Source organism: Rhinoraja longicauda, chromosome 12 (assembly GCF_053455715.1).
Source record: "Rhinoraja longicauda isolate Sanriku21f chromosome 12, sRhiLon1.1, whole genome shotgun sequence".
NCBI classification, from domain to species: domain Eukaryota; kingdom Metazoa; phylum Chordata; class Chondrichthyes; order Rajiformes; family Arhynchobatidae; genus Rhinoraja; species Rhinoraja longicauda.
This window is the reverse complement of record NC_135964.1, coordinates 28,347,962-28,365,586: the sequence shown is the minus strand read 5'-3', so window position 1 is coordinate 28,365,586 and position 17,625 is coordinate 28,347,962. Positions and strand designations below refer to the sequence as shown.

The following is a 17,625-nucleotide window of genomic DNA, read 5'->3' as shown; positions in this document are numbered from 1 at the left end:
ACTTTCAAAGGGAAAATAATGACCAATGACTCTGTGGTCTCAGTCTCTGAGGCCAATGTCAGAGTACCCCTCGAAAGGGTGAATCAACGAAAAGCATCCACCCTGATGGAGGTTCTGGTAGAATGTTAAAGACCTATGCGGACCAACTGGGTAGAGTATTCAAGGACATCTTCAACCTCTCGCTTTTATAGTCTGAAGTTCACACCTGCTTCAAATGGGCATCTACCGTATCAGTGCCAATAAGAGCAGGGAGACCCACCTCAATGGGGACCATCCAATAGCACTTGCATCCAGCATAATGAAGAACTTTGAGAGGTTGGTTATGGCAGAAACCAATGTCTGCTTCAGAATTTGCTTATTGACACTCAGATCAATAAGGTTTTCCATACCAGGTCATCGGAGATATCCTCATTCTTTAGGAAACGGGGGTTTCCCCTCTTCCTTTATAGATTGAGGCTCTCACTAGGGTCTCCTCAATATCCCGCAGCTCCGCTCTTGCTCCCCCTCCCCCTATTCGTAACAAGAACAGAGTCCCCCTTGTCCTCACTTTCCACCCCATTCAGCCGTCGCATACAGTATATAATCCTCCAACATTTTCGCCACCTCCAACGGGATCCCACTACTGGCCATATCTTCCCATCTCCAGCCCTTTCTGCTGTCCACTGAGACCGTTCCCTCCGCAACTTCCTGGTCAACTCGTTCCTTCCCACCCAAACCACCCCCTCCCCAGGTTCTTTCCCCAGCAACCACAGGAGATGCAACACCTGTCCCTTTACTTCTCCCTTCGACTCCATCCAAGGACCCCGACAGTATTTTCAGGTAAGGCAGAGGTTCACTTGCAATTCTTCCAACCTCATCTACTGTATTCGCTGTTCCAGGAGTCAACTCCTGTACATCGGCGAGACCAAACGCAGACTCGGTGATCGTTTTGCTAAACACCTCCACTTAGTCTGCCTTAACCTACCTGATCTCCCGATTGCTCAGCACTTAAACTCCCCCTCCCATTGCTAATCTGTGTCCTGGGCCTCCCCTATTATAAGAGTGAGGCCTAGCGCAAATTGGAGGAACAGCATCTCATATTTCGCTTGGGTAGCTTACACCCCAGCGGTATGAACATTGATTTCTCTAACTTCAAATAGCCCTTGCTTTCCCTCTCTCTCCATCCCCTCCCCTTCCCAGTTCTCCCACCAGTCTTACTGTCTCAGACTACATTCTACCTCTGTCCCTCCCACTCCCCTGACATCAATCTGAAGAAAGGTCTCGACACGAAACATCACCCATTCCTTCTCTCCAGCAATGTTGCCTGTCCCGCTGAGTTACTCCAGCATTTTGTGTCTACCTTCGATTTAAACCAGTATCTGCAGTTCTTTCCTACACAGTAGATGCTATCTCATACGCTCTCCATGTCAGGCTGCTTTTCATAGACTGCTGCTTGGCATTCAACACTATCATACCTTCCAAATTCATCACCATGTTCAAAGACCTGAGCTTCTGCACCTCATTTTGGAACTTGACCCTTGACTTCCTCAACGCCAGACCTCAATTGCTGCAAGCACGTGCATATGACAATAAACGACGTAGAAACATAGAAAATAGGTGCAGGAGGAGGCCATTCGGCCCTTTGTGCCAGCACCGCTATTCATTGTAATCATGGCTGATCATCCACAATCAGTAACCTGTGCCCAACATCTCCCCATATCACTAGCCCCCAGAGCTCTATCTAACTCTCTCTTAAATTTATCCAGTGATTTGGCCTCCACTGCCCTCTGTGGCAGAGAATTCCATAAATTCACAGCTCTCTGAGTGAAAAAGTTCCTTCTCACCTCAGTTTTAAATGGCCTCCCCTTTATTCTAAGACTGTGGCCCCTGGTTCTGGACTCCCCCAACATTGGGAACATTTGTGACTTGAGCAAGACACTGATCATTCAGAGTTTTCACCCACTGGTAGACTGAACCGTCAGTACATCCCTGGTTACAGTATTTTCAGGTGAGGGGGGGGGGGGGTGGTTGAGGAAAGAAGCAGTGGCGGCAATATTGCTGAAGGAAACAAACACGGCTGTGGAAAGCAATGTTCAAAGGAAAATAGTTTGAAGGCAAAGAGACAAAGCAGGAACATTTGGTAATGAATAACCTTAAAGAGACTGGGAGATACACAATGGGGTGAACAGGTTTCTTCTGTGTTGTATAATTCTTTACTTCTATCACCCTGTAACAAATGTATTTATTTTGCCTCTGCCAGAGCAAATCCCCAGAAGCTCAGGTTGTTCAGTATAGCATTGCGATACTGATTTCCTCACCAATCCAAAGTAGTTGCACTTCTAAAATAATGAGAACTGCTTTGGAACACTGCAGCAGTTGAACTAGAACGGGAAATCCTATTTTGTGGGTGAATAATGTAATGACACAAAACGTGAACCTTAATATTAATTTAAAATCAGTAAGATAAGTGTTATGTTTAATTAAACGTCACAGGTTGAAGATGAGATAGGAGAAATTGAAAAGAGATCAGGGGGAGGTACGTATTTCACACACAAGACAGTGGTGGAGGCAGATGAGATTACATTTGAAAAGCTTTTGGACTGGTTCTTCGAAGGAAAGATGTGGAGGGACACAGGCCTAATGTGGGAAAATGGGATTAGTAGATATAAATGTAGGCATGGACGTGAGGCAAAGAGCCTGTTTCTATGCTGTACGATTCTATGATTCTTATGCAACTTGAGGTGTGATCGGATGCTGGACTGTATGAGCTGAGGTGTTCTACATGAATAAATGCATACATTCTACAAGTGCCATCCAGGTAAATTATTCCATGGCACTTTATTACAAATGGGACATGACCATTATAAGTTGTGCAACATAAGTATGTAAATATATAGTTCCCTGAATCAGTAAAATAAAACACACCAAAACAGAAATAAGGACAAGCCCAGTGAAGCAAAGGGCCGGTCTCTTTCTACCTGTGCGATCCGGATCGAAGTATCTGAAGGCAGTAATAATTTCAGCTTGATGTGTAAACAGCTTTTCACGCAAATCTTTCAGGGCAGTTTCTTCAACCACACTCACTCTTCAAAAAAAAACACAGAACAAGGGATTCAATGGTTAAAAATGGCCAATCAATAGATCAGGCAGCATCAGTGGAGAGAGGAACAGAGTTAGACACAAAGTGCTGGAGTAACTCAGTGGGTCAGGCGGCATCTCTGGAGAAAATGGATAAGTAACATTTCGGATCTGGACCCTTGCTTTTAGTAGGGAGATAAGATGCTTGTTGGATAGAGTGCAAGAGGGATACATAGTTGCAAATTGTGATGTTACTTAATGGACTTTTAGTGAAGGAAGAGGGGAAAGGAGGGTGGGTGGAGGAGAAAGGGAGGTGGGGGGAGAAGTTGTTAACAATCCAAGTGAAATATGAGGTGCTGTTCCTCCAATTTGCGTGTGGCCTCACTCAGCCAATTGAGGAGGCCTAAGACAGAAAGTCAGTATTGGAATGGGAAGGGGAGTTAAAGTGATTAGCAGACTGAGTAGCCTTGGTAGACTGAGTGTAAGAGTTTGGCAAAGTGGTTGCCGAGTTTACGTTTGGTCTCACTGATGTACAGGAACCCACATTGAGAGCAGACATCTGGGTCACAGAAGAGACGTGGGTGAGGGATCCATCTATGATAGTTGGTGGGAAACCATGGGTACGAAAGAACAAGGACTGTTCCAGATGTACACTGGCCTTACCCCTCCTTTCTCTTTCTCCAATACATCGAGGACTGCATCGGGGCTGCCTCCCACACCCATGCAGAACTCATGGATTTCATTAACTTCATCACTAACTTCCACCCTACCCTCAAATTCACCTGAACTATCTCAAACATCTCTCCCCTTTCTCGATCTCTGCCTCCATCACAGGAGTCAAACTGTTGACTGACGTATACTACAAACTTACTGACTCACAGCGCTATCGTGAATACACTTCTTTCCACCCAGCCTCTTGCAAAAATGCAATCCCCTACTCTCAATCCCTCTATCTCAAACGCATCTGTTCCTAAGATGAGGCTTTCCATAGGGAAACATCTAAGATGTCTCACTATTTAGTGAACGTCTCCCCCCTCCCCAAACCCCCGGTGTCACAGACCTGTGTCTCTTTTCTGGGAGAATGAGAGGTGATCATACTGGACATAACATTCTGAGTTGGACCGAAAGCAGGATGTTTTTAAAAGTCCAGGACATGCATGTTCCTGTTAGAAGTGAAGGGCAAGGTAGGTAAGCTTAAGGAAGCTTGGATGACGAAAGAAAATGAGGCTCTGGTCAAGAGTAAGGAGTTGGCATGGGGCAGGTTTAAGCAGCTGGGATCAAGTGTATCCATGGAGGTGTTTTGGGAACTTTAGACTTTAGAGATACAGTGTGGAAACAGACCTTTCGGCCCACCAGTCCGTGCCGACCAGCGATCACCCCATACACTAACACTATCCTACACTCTAAGGACAATTTGTACGATTTTTCCAAAGCCAATTAACCTACAAACGTGTACGTCTTTGGAATGTGGGAGGAAACCGGAGCACCTGGAGAAAACCCACGCTGTCACAGGGAGAACGTACATGCTCTGTACAGACAAAACCCGTAGTCAGGACTGAACCTGGATCTCTGGCGCTGTAAGAAGACAACTCTATCGCTCCACCATTGGAGTAACTGACGAACAAGCTGATAAGGGAAATCAGGAGGGCAAAAAGGGGCCAGGAAATCTGGCTCTGGCAGATAACATTAAGGATAACACCAAAAGATTTGATATGTACATAAAGGGAAAAAGGGTAACCAGAAAGAGAATGGGACCCCTCAGGAATCAAAGTGGTCAACTCTGTGTAGAGCCACAGGCAATAGACAAGGTCCTAGATGAGTATTTCTCCTCTGTTTTTACTGTGGAGAAAGATATGAGCACCAAGGAACTTGAGGCAGTCAATGGATGTGTCTTGAGAGCAGTTGGTATTACGGGCGAGGAGGTGCTCAAAGTCCTGATGCGTATGAAAGTAGAAATATCTCCCGGGCCTGGTCAAATAGATCCGAGGACACTGTGGGAAGGTAGAGAGGGAATTGCAGGTGTCCTGGCTGAGATTTCCGAGTCATCATTAAATACGGGTGAGGTGTAGGAAGACTGACGGGTGATAAACGTGCCTCAATTCAAGAAGGGCTGCAGGGAAAATCCTGGGAACTACAGGCCAGTGAGCCTAACATCTGCGGTCGGAAAGTTTCTAGAGAGTATTCTGAGGGATAAGGTATACATGTAGTTAGATGGACAAGGGCTCTTTAGGGATAGTCAGCACATGTACATTGGGAGGATCCAGCGCTGCCGTCGCAGCTGCGGCTTGCCTGCAGTCCGTCTGTCTTTTGTGTTTTTTGTTGTTTTTGTCTGAATTGTAGTCTTAATATTAATATGATGTAGTGTTGTATGTTATGTTTTTGGGGGGGGTGGGAGGGAACGGGAACTGTAAAATTCTCTCTCCCGAACGGAGACGCGACCTTTGTTTCTGTGTCGTGTCTCCGTTCCCGTTGCGGCCTACCACCGGCCATGCACCTGGGACTACCTGGGGCTCTGGTTCGCAGAGCCCGCGGTCCGGACTCACCACCTGCGGCGCTGGCTGCCTGCGGATGCTGCGGGAGCGGCTGCGACTCGTCTCCGGAGGCTCCGGCGCGGGCCGCGTGGATGTCGGAAGCCCGCAGGCCCCTGGATGGGGGCCGACATCGGGAGCTCCGGCAGAGGCAGCGACAGCGTCTTCGCCCGTCCCGAATCGCGGGGCTTGGGTCGGCCCGCCGCGGACCGTCTCTGCCCGGCGCGGCCTGAAATAGGCCGCGGGAGTTTTCACCGCCCAGCGGGGGCTTCAATATCGGGAGCCCCTACCGCCCCGACGTGGCAACTCCAACAGCCTGACCGCGGGACAAGACGGCAGGGAAGAGAAAAAGACATTCTGGCCTTCCATCACAGTGAGGAGGGACTGGAGGAGACTCACTGTGATGGATGTTTCTTTTTGTTTGGTGTTAGCTGTGATTGTATGTGTTGTATGTGTTATTGCATTTTTATTGATTAATCTTATTGGTCTTATTGTTCAACTGCGGGTAATGTTTCATTTCACTACACATTTATGTATATGTGACAAATAAACGACTATTGATTGAGGTCATGTCTCAGAAATCTGATTCAAATCAGATGAGGTTTTTTTGAAGCGGTGACCAAAAAGGTTGATGAGGGTAGAGCTGTTGACATTGTATATATGGAGTTCAGCAAGGCATTTGACAAGGTTCCAACTGGTAGACTGCTCCGGAAGGTTAGATCCCATGGGATCCAAAGATAGCTGGACTGATAGAAAATTGGCTTCATGGAAGAAAGCAGAAGGTGGTGATTGAAGGTTGTTTTTCGGACTGGAGGCCAGTGACCAGTGGTGTGCCTCAGTGTTTGGTGCTGGGCACCATTGTTTTTTGTCATCTATATTAGTGATTTGGATGAGAATGCACAAGGCATGATGAGCAAGTTTGCTGATGACACTATAATGGGTGGTATTTTAGATAGTGAAAATAGTTGTCAAAAATTGTAGCTGGATTTCGATTGGTTGGGCAGGTGGTCGAAGGAATGGTTGATGGAATTTAATACAGTGAAATGTGACGTGTTGCATTTTGGGAAGTCTAAGAAGGGCAGGACTTACACAGTGAATGGTAGAGCTCTGGGGAGTGGTGTAGAGCAACGGGACTGAAGAGTGCAGGTCGTTGAAAGGGGCACCACAGGCAGATAGTGTGGTCAAAAAGACTTTCGGCACATTAGCCTTCATCTGTCACGATATTGAGTATAGAAGTTGGGAGGTTATGTTACAGTTATATAAGACAATGGCGATGCCACATTTAGAGTAGTTTGTTCAGTTTTAGTCACCATGTTATAGGAAAGATGTTGTCAAGCTGGAAAGGCAGTGAAGACTATGAGAATGTTGCCAGGACTTGAGGGCCTGAGCTAAAGGGTGAAGTTGAGCAGGCTGGGACTTTATTCCTTGGAGTGCAGGAGGGTGAGGGATGATCTTATAGAGGTGTACAAAATCATGAGAGGAATAGATCGGGTGAACGCAAAGTGTCATTTGCCCAGAGTAGGGGAATCGAGAAACAGAGGCCATAGAGGCAAATACAATTAAAATATCCAATATTCATTTGGGCATGTTCATGGATAGGAAAGGTTTAGATGTATCTGGGCCAAACACAGTAAATTGTACTAGCTCGGGTAGACACTTTAGTCAGGACGATTGAGTTGGGCCAAATGCCCTGGTTTCCTGCTGTTTGATACTATGTTACTGGAGAGACAGAATGTTTATTGTTCCCCCATGAAGACCCCGAATAAACTGTAAAAAGGCAGCCCTGGTGTTCATTCTCTTATTTTATTTAGTTGTAGTTTTAGAGATACAATGCGGAAACAGGCCCTTTGGCTCATCGAGACTGCACTGACCAGCGATCACCGTACATTAACGTTATCCTACACATACAAGGGACAATTTACAATTTTACCCAGCCAATTAGCCAAAAAACCTGTGCCTTTGTATCTTTGATCATTCTCATTCTATTACAATTCACAAAGGATTCATAATTTCTTCCAATCTCAATGTGCCTCTCTTTTAAAAATGCAGCTGCCTTAAAGTAGCCTCAGACACTCTCAACATCAGGCCCACAGCTGATCTGTGTAGCTGGTGTACAGTGTGTTTGTACCAATTATTCCAAAGGCCAGGTAGCACCCAGTGGCACAGCTGGTAGAGCTGCTGCCTCACCAATACAGATATTTGGATTCAGTCCTGACCTCGGGTGCTGTCTAAGTGGAATGTGAATCCACATGGGTTTCCTCGTAAGGGCTGCGCTTTCCTTCCACATCGCAAAGATGTGGGTGCGTACGTTAATTGGCTGCTCTAAATTTCCCCCAGTGTGAGGGCAGAATCTGTAGAGAGGTTTTGACAGAAATGCAAAGAGAATACAATGAGATTGGAGTTGGATCATTGTAACTGGGTGCTGATGGGATGACAGTGGGCCGAAGGGCCTGTTTCAATGCTGTGTGACCGTGACTCTAAAGTTATTCCAATATCCGCTCTACCAGCTGGTTTTATTTCAACTTTCAAGTTGCTGTTAAGTGCATCAGAGCATGGACAGTTTGAATAAAATGCTGAAGAACGTCTCACACTCACCTTTGTTGAAGAGTCAGCTTCCTTGTAGATTTACTAACCCGATATTTGACAAAATGAGGAACCAAATCAGGACCAATTTTGATATATGCTCCTAGATTGCTGCCCATTGCATAATAATTAGAGGCAGAAAATATGGTGATAACCTGCATGAAAAATATTTCAGTTTGCTCCTGGTAATTCAATGCCTGATACAGATAAACATTGTTACACTGGCGTCAGGTACAAAATGAATAAAGTTACAGGAAGGTATTGAACATTTCTACTCACCTTGCCATTGTGGCACACTTCATAGCCATCCTGTTTGCACTCATGTGATCTTATGAGTAACTTTAACTTGTACTTTCTGAGCATCTTTTCTGTGACATCTTCACCAAAGTAACAGCCTCCTCCTCGCCTTGTATTGGGGAAGCAACCATCTCCTTTTCTAGGGTCACTCCAAAGAATGTCTGCAATCTAGGAAAGATTAAATCAGCTGCATAAACTTTCAGTTCAAGCATCCCAAGATCGCAGATGCACCTATCCAGTTATCAATAGATTGTGGCATAGCTTTCATCCAGGCTTCAGAACAAAAATGGTTTTAGTGTAGTTGCATCATTGCTACACATAAAGAATGACTTGAAGACAGAAATAACTAAGATATATCTCTCCCTCTCTCCCCCCTTCTCATGCTCCATGTTAAAGGAGTAACATTTTGTTTATTCATTCAGGAACCTAACAAGATTTATTTTTGTAAAAGACAAATTTCAACAAAACCAACATCTGAAAACAGTACTAATTAAATTTGAAATGTTTCTGGCAACTCAAAACATTAACTATGGTTACATCAGTGTGTCAATTTAATTTAGTTTAGTTTAGAGATACAGAGTGGAAACAGGCCCTTCGGCCCACCAAGTCCATGCCAACCAACGATCACCCACACACTAGTTCTATCCTACACACTGGGGACAATTTACAGAAGCCAATTAACCTACAAACCTGCACATCTTTGGAACCTGGAAAGAAACTGGAGCACCCAGAGAAAACCCATGCGGTCACAGGGAGAAAGTAAAAACTCTGTACAAACAGCACCCGTAGTCAGGATTGAACCTGGCGTTGTAAGGCAGCAACTCTATCGCTGCGTCACTGTGCCGCCATTATTTTATTAATTGGAATTAAAATCATCATTATGCGGAAAATTCAATATAAGAATGAAAAATGTTCTTTGATTTCTGAACGGTGAACTACTGAAATGTTAAAGATTTACAAAGATTTACAAGCCCCAAATATGAAAATCCAATTCTCATGTGTCTGCACATTGATTCTGAATTGGTGACACCTGTGAATGAAAATTACTGGTCGAAGGTATCACAAAATGCTGGAGTAACTCAGCAGGTCAGGCAGCATCTAGGAGAGAGGGAATGGGTGAAGTTTCGGGTCGAGACCGTTCTTCAGACTGATGATGAACCCAGGTCTAGTGACTTGGTCACAAGGAGACTCCATCATACCTTATACTGCCAGTCTTTAAGTATAATCCAAAGCAAGGAATCAACTCTATTTGCTCAAACACTCCAAAGCTCCATCATAAGATTAATGCATTGTAAGCGTTTCATAGGTTTGCTAGACTAATACCCAGAATAGAGGGTTGTCTTATGAAGAATGATTAGCCAGGTTAGAACATTTAGAGGAGACTTAACTAATCATAGACTTTTACTCCATAAAACCAGGCCCTTTGGCCATCCTTGTCCATGCCAACCAAAGTACCCATCTAAACTAGTCCCCTTCACCACATTTGGCCCCTATCTCTCTAAACCTTTCCTATCCGTGTATCCGTCCAAAACATTTAAGATCTTGAGGAGTCTTGACAGAGTGAATGTGGATCTAGAATTGTGGGAGAATCTAGAATTAGGTGCCACTATCCAAAATTAACCAGTTACAAGTTTAGAACAGGTGAGTTGAACTAGTTTCTCATAAGGGGCCATGACCTGCTGAGTTACTCTAGCATTTTGTGAATAAATTAACTCTTTGGAACTCTCTGCCTCAAAGAGCAGCGAAAGCAGAATCTGAAGGTAGGGGTTCGTCAGTTCTTGATAAGCAAGTGGGTGAACTGGGATTACTGGGGGTGGACAGGAATGTGGAAGTGGGGTTACAATCAGACCTTATTAAAAGCTGGAGTAGATTTGGTCGACTCCTGCACCCAACTCACATGTTTATCTGTCATGTGTTGGTTGTGAAGCCAGGAATTGTAATCTGTAGACACAGGTTTTGTAGGAAGGGAGAAGAGTCAAAAGAGAAATTGCTCAGGTTGAGAACAAGTTCAGTCAGGCAGATGAGAGCATTAACTAAGGAGAAATGGTTGGATCTTTGCTGTAGAAAGACACAGAGGCTTTAAGGCTTTCCTGATGGGGTGGAGATGTATAAAAGGATCATGATCTGTCTGTGTTGTGTATCTACATTCAGACTGAGAATAAAGGAGATAACCTGGTGGAGTGATGGTGGAGAAAGTAGAACTTGTTTGTGAACAGAAAGCTTTAATATTAGTTAGAGGGTTTGATGGTGGTGACATGGATGCAGACATTAATTAATTGAGCTAAAGAGCTTGTTGCTATGCTGTAAATACATCAGTAGATTGAATCCCTATGCACCTGCTTCCACTCCAGCTCTTCTCTTATTGTCTCGTCAGAAAATTCAATTTCCTCATCCAGGAAGGGCAGGTCTAAAAGATCCTTTGAATAGCTTGGAAATATGCCACTTGCATTGAAGCGTTGTTGATCACGATGTGATTCAGTTAAAGGTGATACCGAGGGAGATGATGAAGATGGTCCCGATCCAGGCATCGCATTATTGTGGCCAGCAACATCCAGCGACAGTTCACTGCCAGGCCTCGTTGAAGATCCTTGTATTAAACATTCTTTTGGTATACCTTTATGCACCCTGAGTAGAGATTTAAACTAAAAGGAATGCACCAATCTTAATGCTGACCCAGACTGTTATTCATTTAACACACATAATCAGAAAAACAATATAGCATGTAAGATTTAATCACAAGCTTTTGCCAGGAGATGCCAGCCCCTTTTAATTGAGCCAAGACAATTTAACATAATAATTCCACTGTTTGATGGCAATGTTGAAAATCACCTTCAACTTACTTGTTAATATATGAGTGGAGCATACGACAAATCTACAAAAGCATCAGGTCCAAATGTGGTTTAATGCTGGAAAAAATATGATGAAGCAACAAAAGAGATGGGTGATGAGGATTTGCGGTTAATGTTGTACGTGTTGACTTTCAAAGGAAATCTGCACCATAATAAATTTGGTAACAGGTGTCATTTTTAAGGACACGTTGGTAGGTGTATGTACACAATTCTTTTTGGGTAGCAAGATAAGCAGAAAATATGTTTTGAAAAAAGCATTGGGATTTTTATTTGAAACTAGAAAGTAGAAAACCCACTTTGGCGATTTTTAACGCAATTGCCGGCGACTGTCAAAGTCATTGCAGATCACCGATAAACCTTCGTTTATTTTAACCCTACGACAATGTCTACGACAATGACCAGGACAATGCCTACGAGAAGCTACGGCAACCTACCGCCTAGGCGACAGCAAGCTACGACAACCGGCGACCCACGATAAGATAATGGTACCAGTCAGTATATCTATCTCACAAAAAAGGCACGAGGATTGTAGGAAAAAAACAGTTCCCATTTCACACAATATTCATCCATTTGACAATTGTGGGCGGATAGAATTATCACTCGGATGCAGCATGTCTTCATTTCCCGAGGGCGGATATATGCCAAGATCATCTAGAATCGACCATTACACACCTACACAGTGCCTGTCGTGCTCTGCTCGGCCGCTTTGCATGACAAACTCGCATGAGAAAAAACTATTCGACAGCAACGTCGATCCACACAAGGTGCTCATCCGCGATACTTTCCTGACCCATGAAAGAATAGAGATTTCCCGCTTTACGCAAAGTGGTCATTTTGGGACAAGTAGACTTCAGACATACAGCATGGAAACAGACCCTTCGGCTCACGGAGTCGGCGCCGACCAGCGATCATCCCATACACTAGCACTATCCTACATACTAGGGACAATTTACAATTTTACTGAAGCCAATTAACCTATACACCTGAGACAGACACAAAAGCTGGAGTAATTCAACACGCCAGGCAGCATCTCTGGAGAAAAGGAATCGGTGACGTTTCGGGTCGAGACCCTTCTTCAAAAGTCACCTATTCCTTTTCTCCAGAGATGCTGCCTGACCCGCTGCCTGACTACAGCTTTTTGTGTCTGTTTTCAATATAACAAGCATCTGAAATTAAATTATTTCATTTTGTTTTATTTTGTTTTATTGGTCAAAATAAATGAAATTAAAATATTTGGAAGAGGTGCCATGAGAAACTACTCTGAAATACAATAACATCAAACATCAATCTTTGGTCAAAATGTCCAAAATTTACTTTATTCAAACAAACAAAATTCTTATAAAAGGTGGATCAGCACCGGCAAAAAACCAAATTCACCTGGCAACAACCTGGCGACAACCTACGACAGGATACGACAAGCTACGATCATTGGCGTCAAGCCAGCTGTCGCCGAAAAATTTAGAATGAAATTTCCGCGACAACCCGAGATCTGCCAAGACTCATTGGAGACGACTCACGACGATACCCGTGACACCCCGGCGAACGTACGGCGGCAGCCTAGTCGCCCGCAGTCGTCTTAAAAATCATCTAACTGGGACAGGCCCTTTAGGCAAAATACATGCTTATTATTAGCTTAATGTAAAGCAAAAAGAGATTATACCCCATGGACCTCCCTTCCATTTTACTTGCTTTGTTTGTAACATGCAGGACAACGGACCTTGCCTAAAGTAGATGTGCTTGTTAAATATCATTTTCTCCTTACCCTTTGTCTTTCTACTGAAGCCAGGAAATCCAGGTCAGTTGTGTCCGAGATCCCACCATGGACCACCAGCACCTTAGAGTCAATGATTGTTGCCAGTGGCAGCCATCTGAACACATCTTGGAAAAGCTGAAGGATTTTTAGTCCTTGTGACTAAACAAAGGATTAACAACAAGCTCAAAGCATCAATCTGCGGTGTATTTGATTTTCAAAAACATTTATTTCTCAAGAGTCATCAATTACAAACATTCTTAAGTTGAGATTTCTCCAGGGCAATGAAGAACATTGTGATACTCTGGGCTCTGGAATGGGCTCTGAGTCTAATACCCACTGGACAGTGAGACAAAAGGGGTCATGTGCAGCCATGCCCTGTCCTCTCCAACACCTCTGATGACAGAGTCCAAGGACCAGAAGAGGAGGTGTGGGAACAGGGAATAGCCCAACTACTGCAGCCAAACTCCTACAGTCGAATAAAGACATCAGGCAGATGATGGGAAAATGGAGAGTAAACAGCACAGTATTCCTTAAAGAGGCAAGTGGAAACAATACAGAAGAGCGCCTTATTCTGCCCCTTTGCCCTGTCCTGCCCTTTGTCATATTTTCCCCAATCTCTTCTCACCTGCTTCCACAATTGGTATCTTTTAGCTTTTACTCCAGGACCTGATGGGTTACCTGCTGATGCCCACCTCCTGACCACACCTGAATCTGCTACTCTTTGTGAGAAATTAGACTTTTTGCTCAATTGGCTTTCAAACTCATGGACATTTCTGGATACCATGACCATGGTTGCACACCACGCCACACGATGCAGCACCTTTGGTTCCCAGCTTAGATTTTACACATTTAATTATCTTACAGCCCAGCCCTACTGCTGCTCTGGCTCTGTGTTGACTGGTTCTAGTGACTCGGTGCCAGTCACAGCTTCATGCACCAGGCTAGAGTCCCGCCACTGGGCTGGTCCATTGCTACGGAATGAGATCATGTGAACACAGATGGAAAAGGTGAAAGTACAGACGGAGGTGGAGTGGGACCTTTGCAACAATTGCAAAAGTAATTTAAAAAAAATCAAAACACATTATTTTACCCATGTGTAACTAGGCATTGATATACAGTATTGAGTACCAAAACAGAAATCCCTGGAAATACATCGGCTGCAACAGTGGACAGTGAAATGGTCACTGACCTTTTGTCAGAAGTGGGAAAAGGTTGGAAATCTACTCATCTTTTAAGTTGCAGAGAAATGTGAGTAGAGGAGAGAATGAGGCAAATGCTTATAATATATTATGCTTAGAATATATATGACTGTCCAACTTTTTTCTAAATAATCAAAGATCTAGTTTCATTAACATTTCTTAAAACCCGTCCTTATTTAGCTGCATTTATTCAACTTTCCTCAAAATTATTTGCAACACCAGCGAATCCTGAAAGATTCTCAAAAGTGGCACAGTGGAGCAGCAGTAGAGTTGTTGCCTTACAGCGCCAGAGATCCGGGTTCAATCCTGACCACGGATGCTGTCTGTACAGAGTTTGTTTCTCCCTGTGACCACGCGGGTTTTATCCATGTGTTCCGGTTTCCTCCTTTGTCCCAACGACGTGTAGGTTGGTGGGTTACTTGGCTTCTGTATACTGTCCCTGGTGTGTAGGACAGAACTAGAAATGGGTCCTTCCTACTTACTATATCTAGGCCCTTACATATTTCTTCCCTCAGCCTTCTCTGCTCAAAGAAAGCAACCCCAAGCTAGTTCAATCTTTCCTCACAGCTAGAGTCTTCCAATCCAGGAAACATCGTCTCCACACTCTCTCCAGTAGAAACACATTTTTCCCATGATGTCATGACGAGACCTGTCCTCAGAACTCAACCTGTGGCATGACTCGGATATTTCATATAAAATGATGAGAAGTATAGGTATGGTAGACAGTCAGTCTTTTTCAGGGTGAAACTGTCCATCGCCAAAGGGTATAGCTATAAAGTGAAAGAGGGAAAGTCTAATGGAAATGTGCGGGGCAACTTAAAAAAAATAGTGTAGTGGAACGCATTGCCAGGGGTGGTGATGGAGGCAGACACGATAGTGGCGTTTAAAAGGCTTTTAGATGAGCACATGGAAATGCAGGGAATGGAGGGATATGGATTCAGTACAGGCGGATGAGATTAGTTTAACTAGACATCATGTGCAGGAAAGAACTGCAGATGCTGGTTTAAATCGAAGGTAGACACAAAATGCTGGAGTAACTCAGTGGGACAGGCAGCATCTCTGGACAGAAGGAATGGGTGATGTTTCAGGTCGAGACCCTTCTTCAGACTAAAGAAGGGTCTCGAAACTAAAATGTCACCCATTCCTTCTCTCCAGAGATGCTGCCTGTCCTGCTGAGTTACTCCAGCATTTGATGTCAACCTTCCCTTTAACTAGGCATCATTTTCTGCACTAACATTGTGGGCCAAACATTGCTGTGCTGTTCTACGTTTTATGTATTTCCTACAGGCCTTGTCTGTCAGGTTTGAGTATTGTTGCTGAAGTTTGGTTTCGTGGAGTCATACATTACCAAAACAGGCCTTCAGTCTAACTTGCCCATACTGACCAAGATGCCCATCTAAGCTAGTCTCATTTGCCCAATTAGCCATATCCCTTGAAACCTTTCCGATCCATGTACATGTCCAAGCTCTTTTAACTGCTGTTATAGTAACTGCCTCAACTATTCTCCTCTGCCAGCTTGTTCCATTTACTCACCATCCTCTGAGTGAAAATGTTGATCCTCATGTTCCTACTATATCTTTCCCCTCTTGCCTTAAACTTATGTCCTCTGGTTCTTGATTCCCCTACTCTAGGCAAAAGACTCTGGGCATGTACCCTATTTCCCTCATGATTTTATACATCCTGATAAGGTCATTCCTCAGCCTTTTGCACTCCAAGGAATAAAGTCCTAGCCCGCCCAACCTCTCCCTATTGTTCAAGCCCTTAAATCCTGTGACATACTCGTAAATCTTCTCTGCTCTCTTTCCAGATCAATGACATCCTTCCTTTAGTAGTGTGATCAATATTGAACACAATACTCCAAATGCAGCCTCACCATTGGCTTGTGCAACTGTAATACGTCATCCCCACTTCTACACTCAATACTCTGACTGATAAACTTGAATGTACCAAAAACCATCCTTACCACCTAATCTAGAGATCAGGGACTACGTTTTTGTACTTCTGAATCCCGCTCCTCTGCAATACTCCCCAGAGCCCTACCATTCACTGTGAATATCCCTCACAGGGTTTGTTTAGCTTAGAAATACAGCATGGAAACAGGCTCTTCAGCCCACGCCGACCAATTATTACCTGTGCACTATTTCCATGTTATCCCAGTTATGCATCCTACACACTAGGGGCAATTTACAGAAGCCAATTAACAGGCATGCCTTTGAAATGTGGGAGGAAACTGGAGCACCTGGAGAAAATGCACGCAGTCACAGGGAGAAAGTGCAAACTCCGTACAGACAGCATCCGTAGTCAGGATCAAACCCAGGTCTCTGGTGCTGTAAGGCAGCAACTCTACCAATGCTCCACTGTGCCACTCAATTTGAATTCCCAAATTGCAATATCGTGCACTTATCTGCGTTAAACTCCATTAGCCATTCCGCGGCCCACTTGCCCAGCTGTTTGTTGCTGAGCTCGCTGAGACTACAACGTGATAGGCCACATGTGCAGTCAGGGTAAATTTATTATTAGAAGCAAGCTAGGAAAGAATTTAAAAAATAGAAAAACCCTTACCTTGTACTTACTCAAAACTTCTTTTTTAAAACCATACCTGAAACATTTAAACATATATAAGCAATGTATACTGTTCACAAGGGGAAATGATCAAAGAAATAATAGGAAGTACTGATTATGCTGAACATCAGGGCAGCTGATATATTGAAGCAAAGGATTTATGGCACAAATTCCCTCAAATTAATTCATATACCCCAATGTTTAGTACTAAACTGTGTGTTGAATTATTATCCCTAAAATTTAACAAAACCTTCAAGCCAATTAATTTTTCTGGATGAAATTAGATTATATCTTCTCTGCACAGGAACAAAAAAATACTTGCAGTGAGAAAGTAAATGGAAGAACTAGTGGTTGGGACCAAACTGAGTGGATCTGTTGGGTATAACAGTTGTATGACTTCAATTCCAATCACCTCCATTGGTGGGTTCTCACTTCAACCCCTTGCTCAGGATGTGGAGTCACAACTGCAGCTAGTCCCTCACGATGTGATCAGTTTACAACATGCACATACAAAGGTAAGTCCACAAGTGACATGATAAGATGGTAGGAGATGCACTATGCCATGCTTGTTCTTTTTGCTACTTGGGGGAGTTTAAATTAGAGAGCCATGGGGATGGGAGCACAACCCACCAGTCCCACCGCCCCACCTCCTCCCCCCCCCCCCCCCCACCCCACCCCACACACACGCACATTCAGGGTTGGAGGATCTCCTGAATGTATTAAAATAACATTGGGATTTCAAAATCGTATTCCAAAACAAACTTATCACTGCATATCTCCCCGAGTTTGCGGATCAT

General features: G+C 44.1%; 1 protein-coding gene across 11 annotated transcripts in view; it reads right to left on the bottom strand.

Moving 5' to 3' along the window:
* The window catches only part of ppef1 (protein phosphatase, EF-hand calcium binding domain 1), a 92,664-nt gene that overhangs the window by 24,546 nt on the left and 50,493 nt on the right, over positions 1-17,625 (bottom strand). For 10 of the 11 annotated variants that reach the window (XM_078409327.1, XM_078409331.1, XM_078409329.1 and 7 more), the window contains 6 exons: positions 16,829-16,865; positions 13,077-13,226; positions 10,802-11,107; positions 8,448-8,633; positions 8,181-8,323; positions 2,958-3,064 (listed from right to left, as the gene is read on the bottom strand). In XM_078409327.1, coding sequence (XP_078265453.1) covers positions 2,958-3,064; positions 8,181-8,323; positions 8,448-8,633; positions 10,802-11,107; positions 13,077-13,226; positions 16,829-16,865 — 929 coding nt within the window. The remainder of the gene's footprint in view (positions 1-2,957; positions 3,065-8,180; positions 8,324-8,447; positions 8,634-10,801; positions 11,108-13,076; positions 13,227-16,828; positions 16,866-17,625) is intronic. The other variant, XM_078409334.1, reaches the window with a different exon arrangement.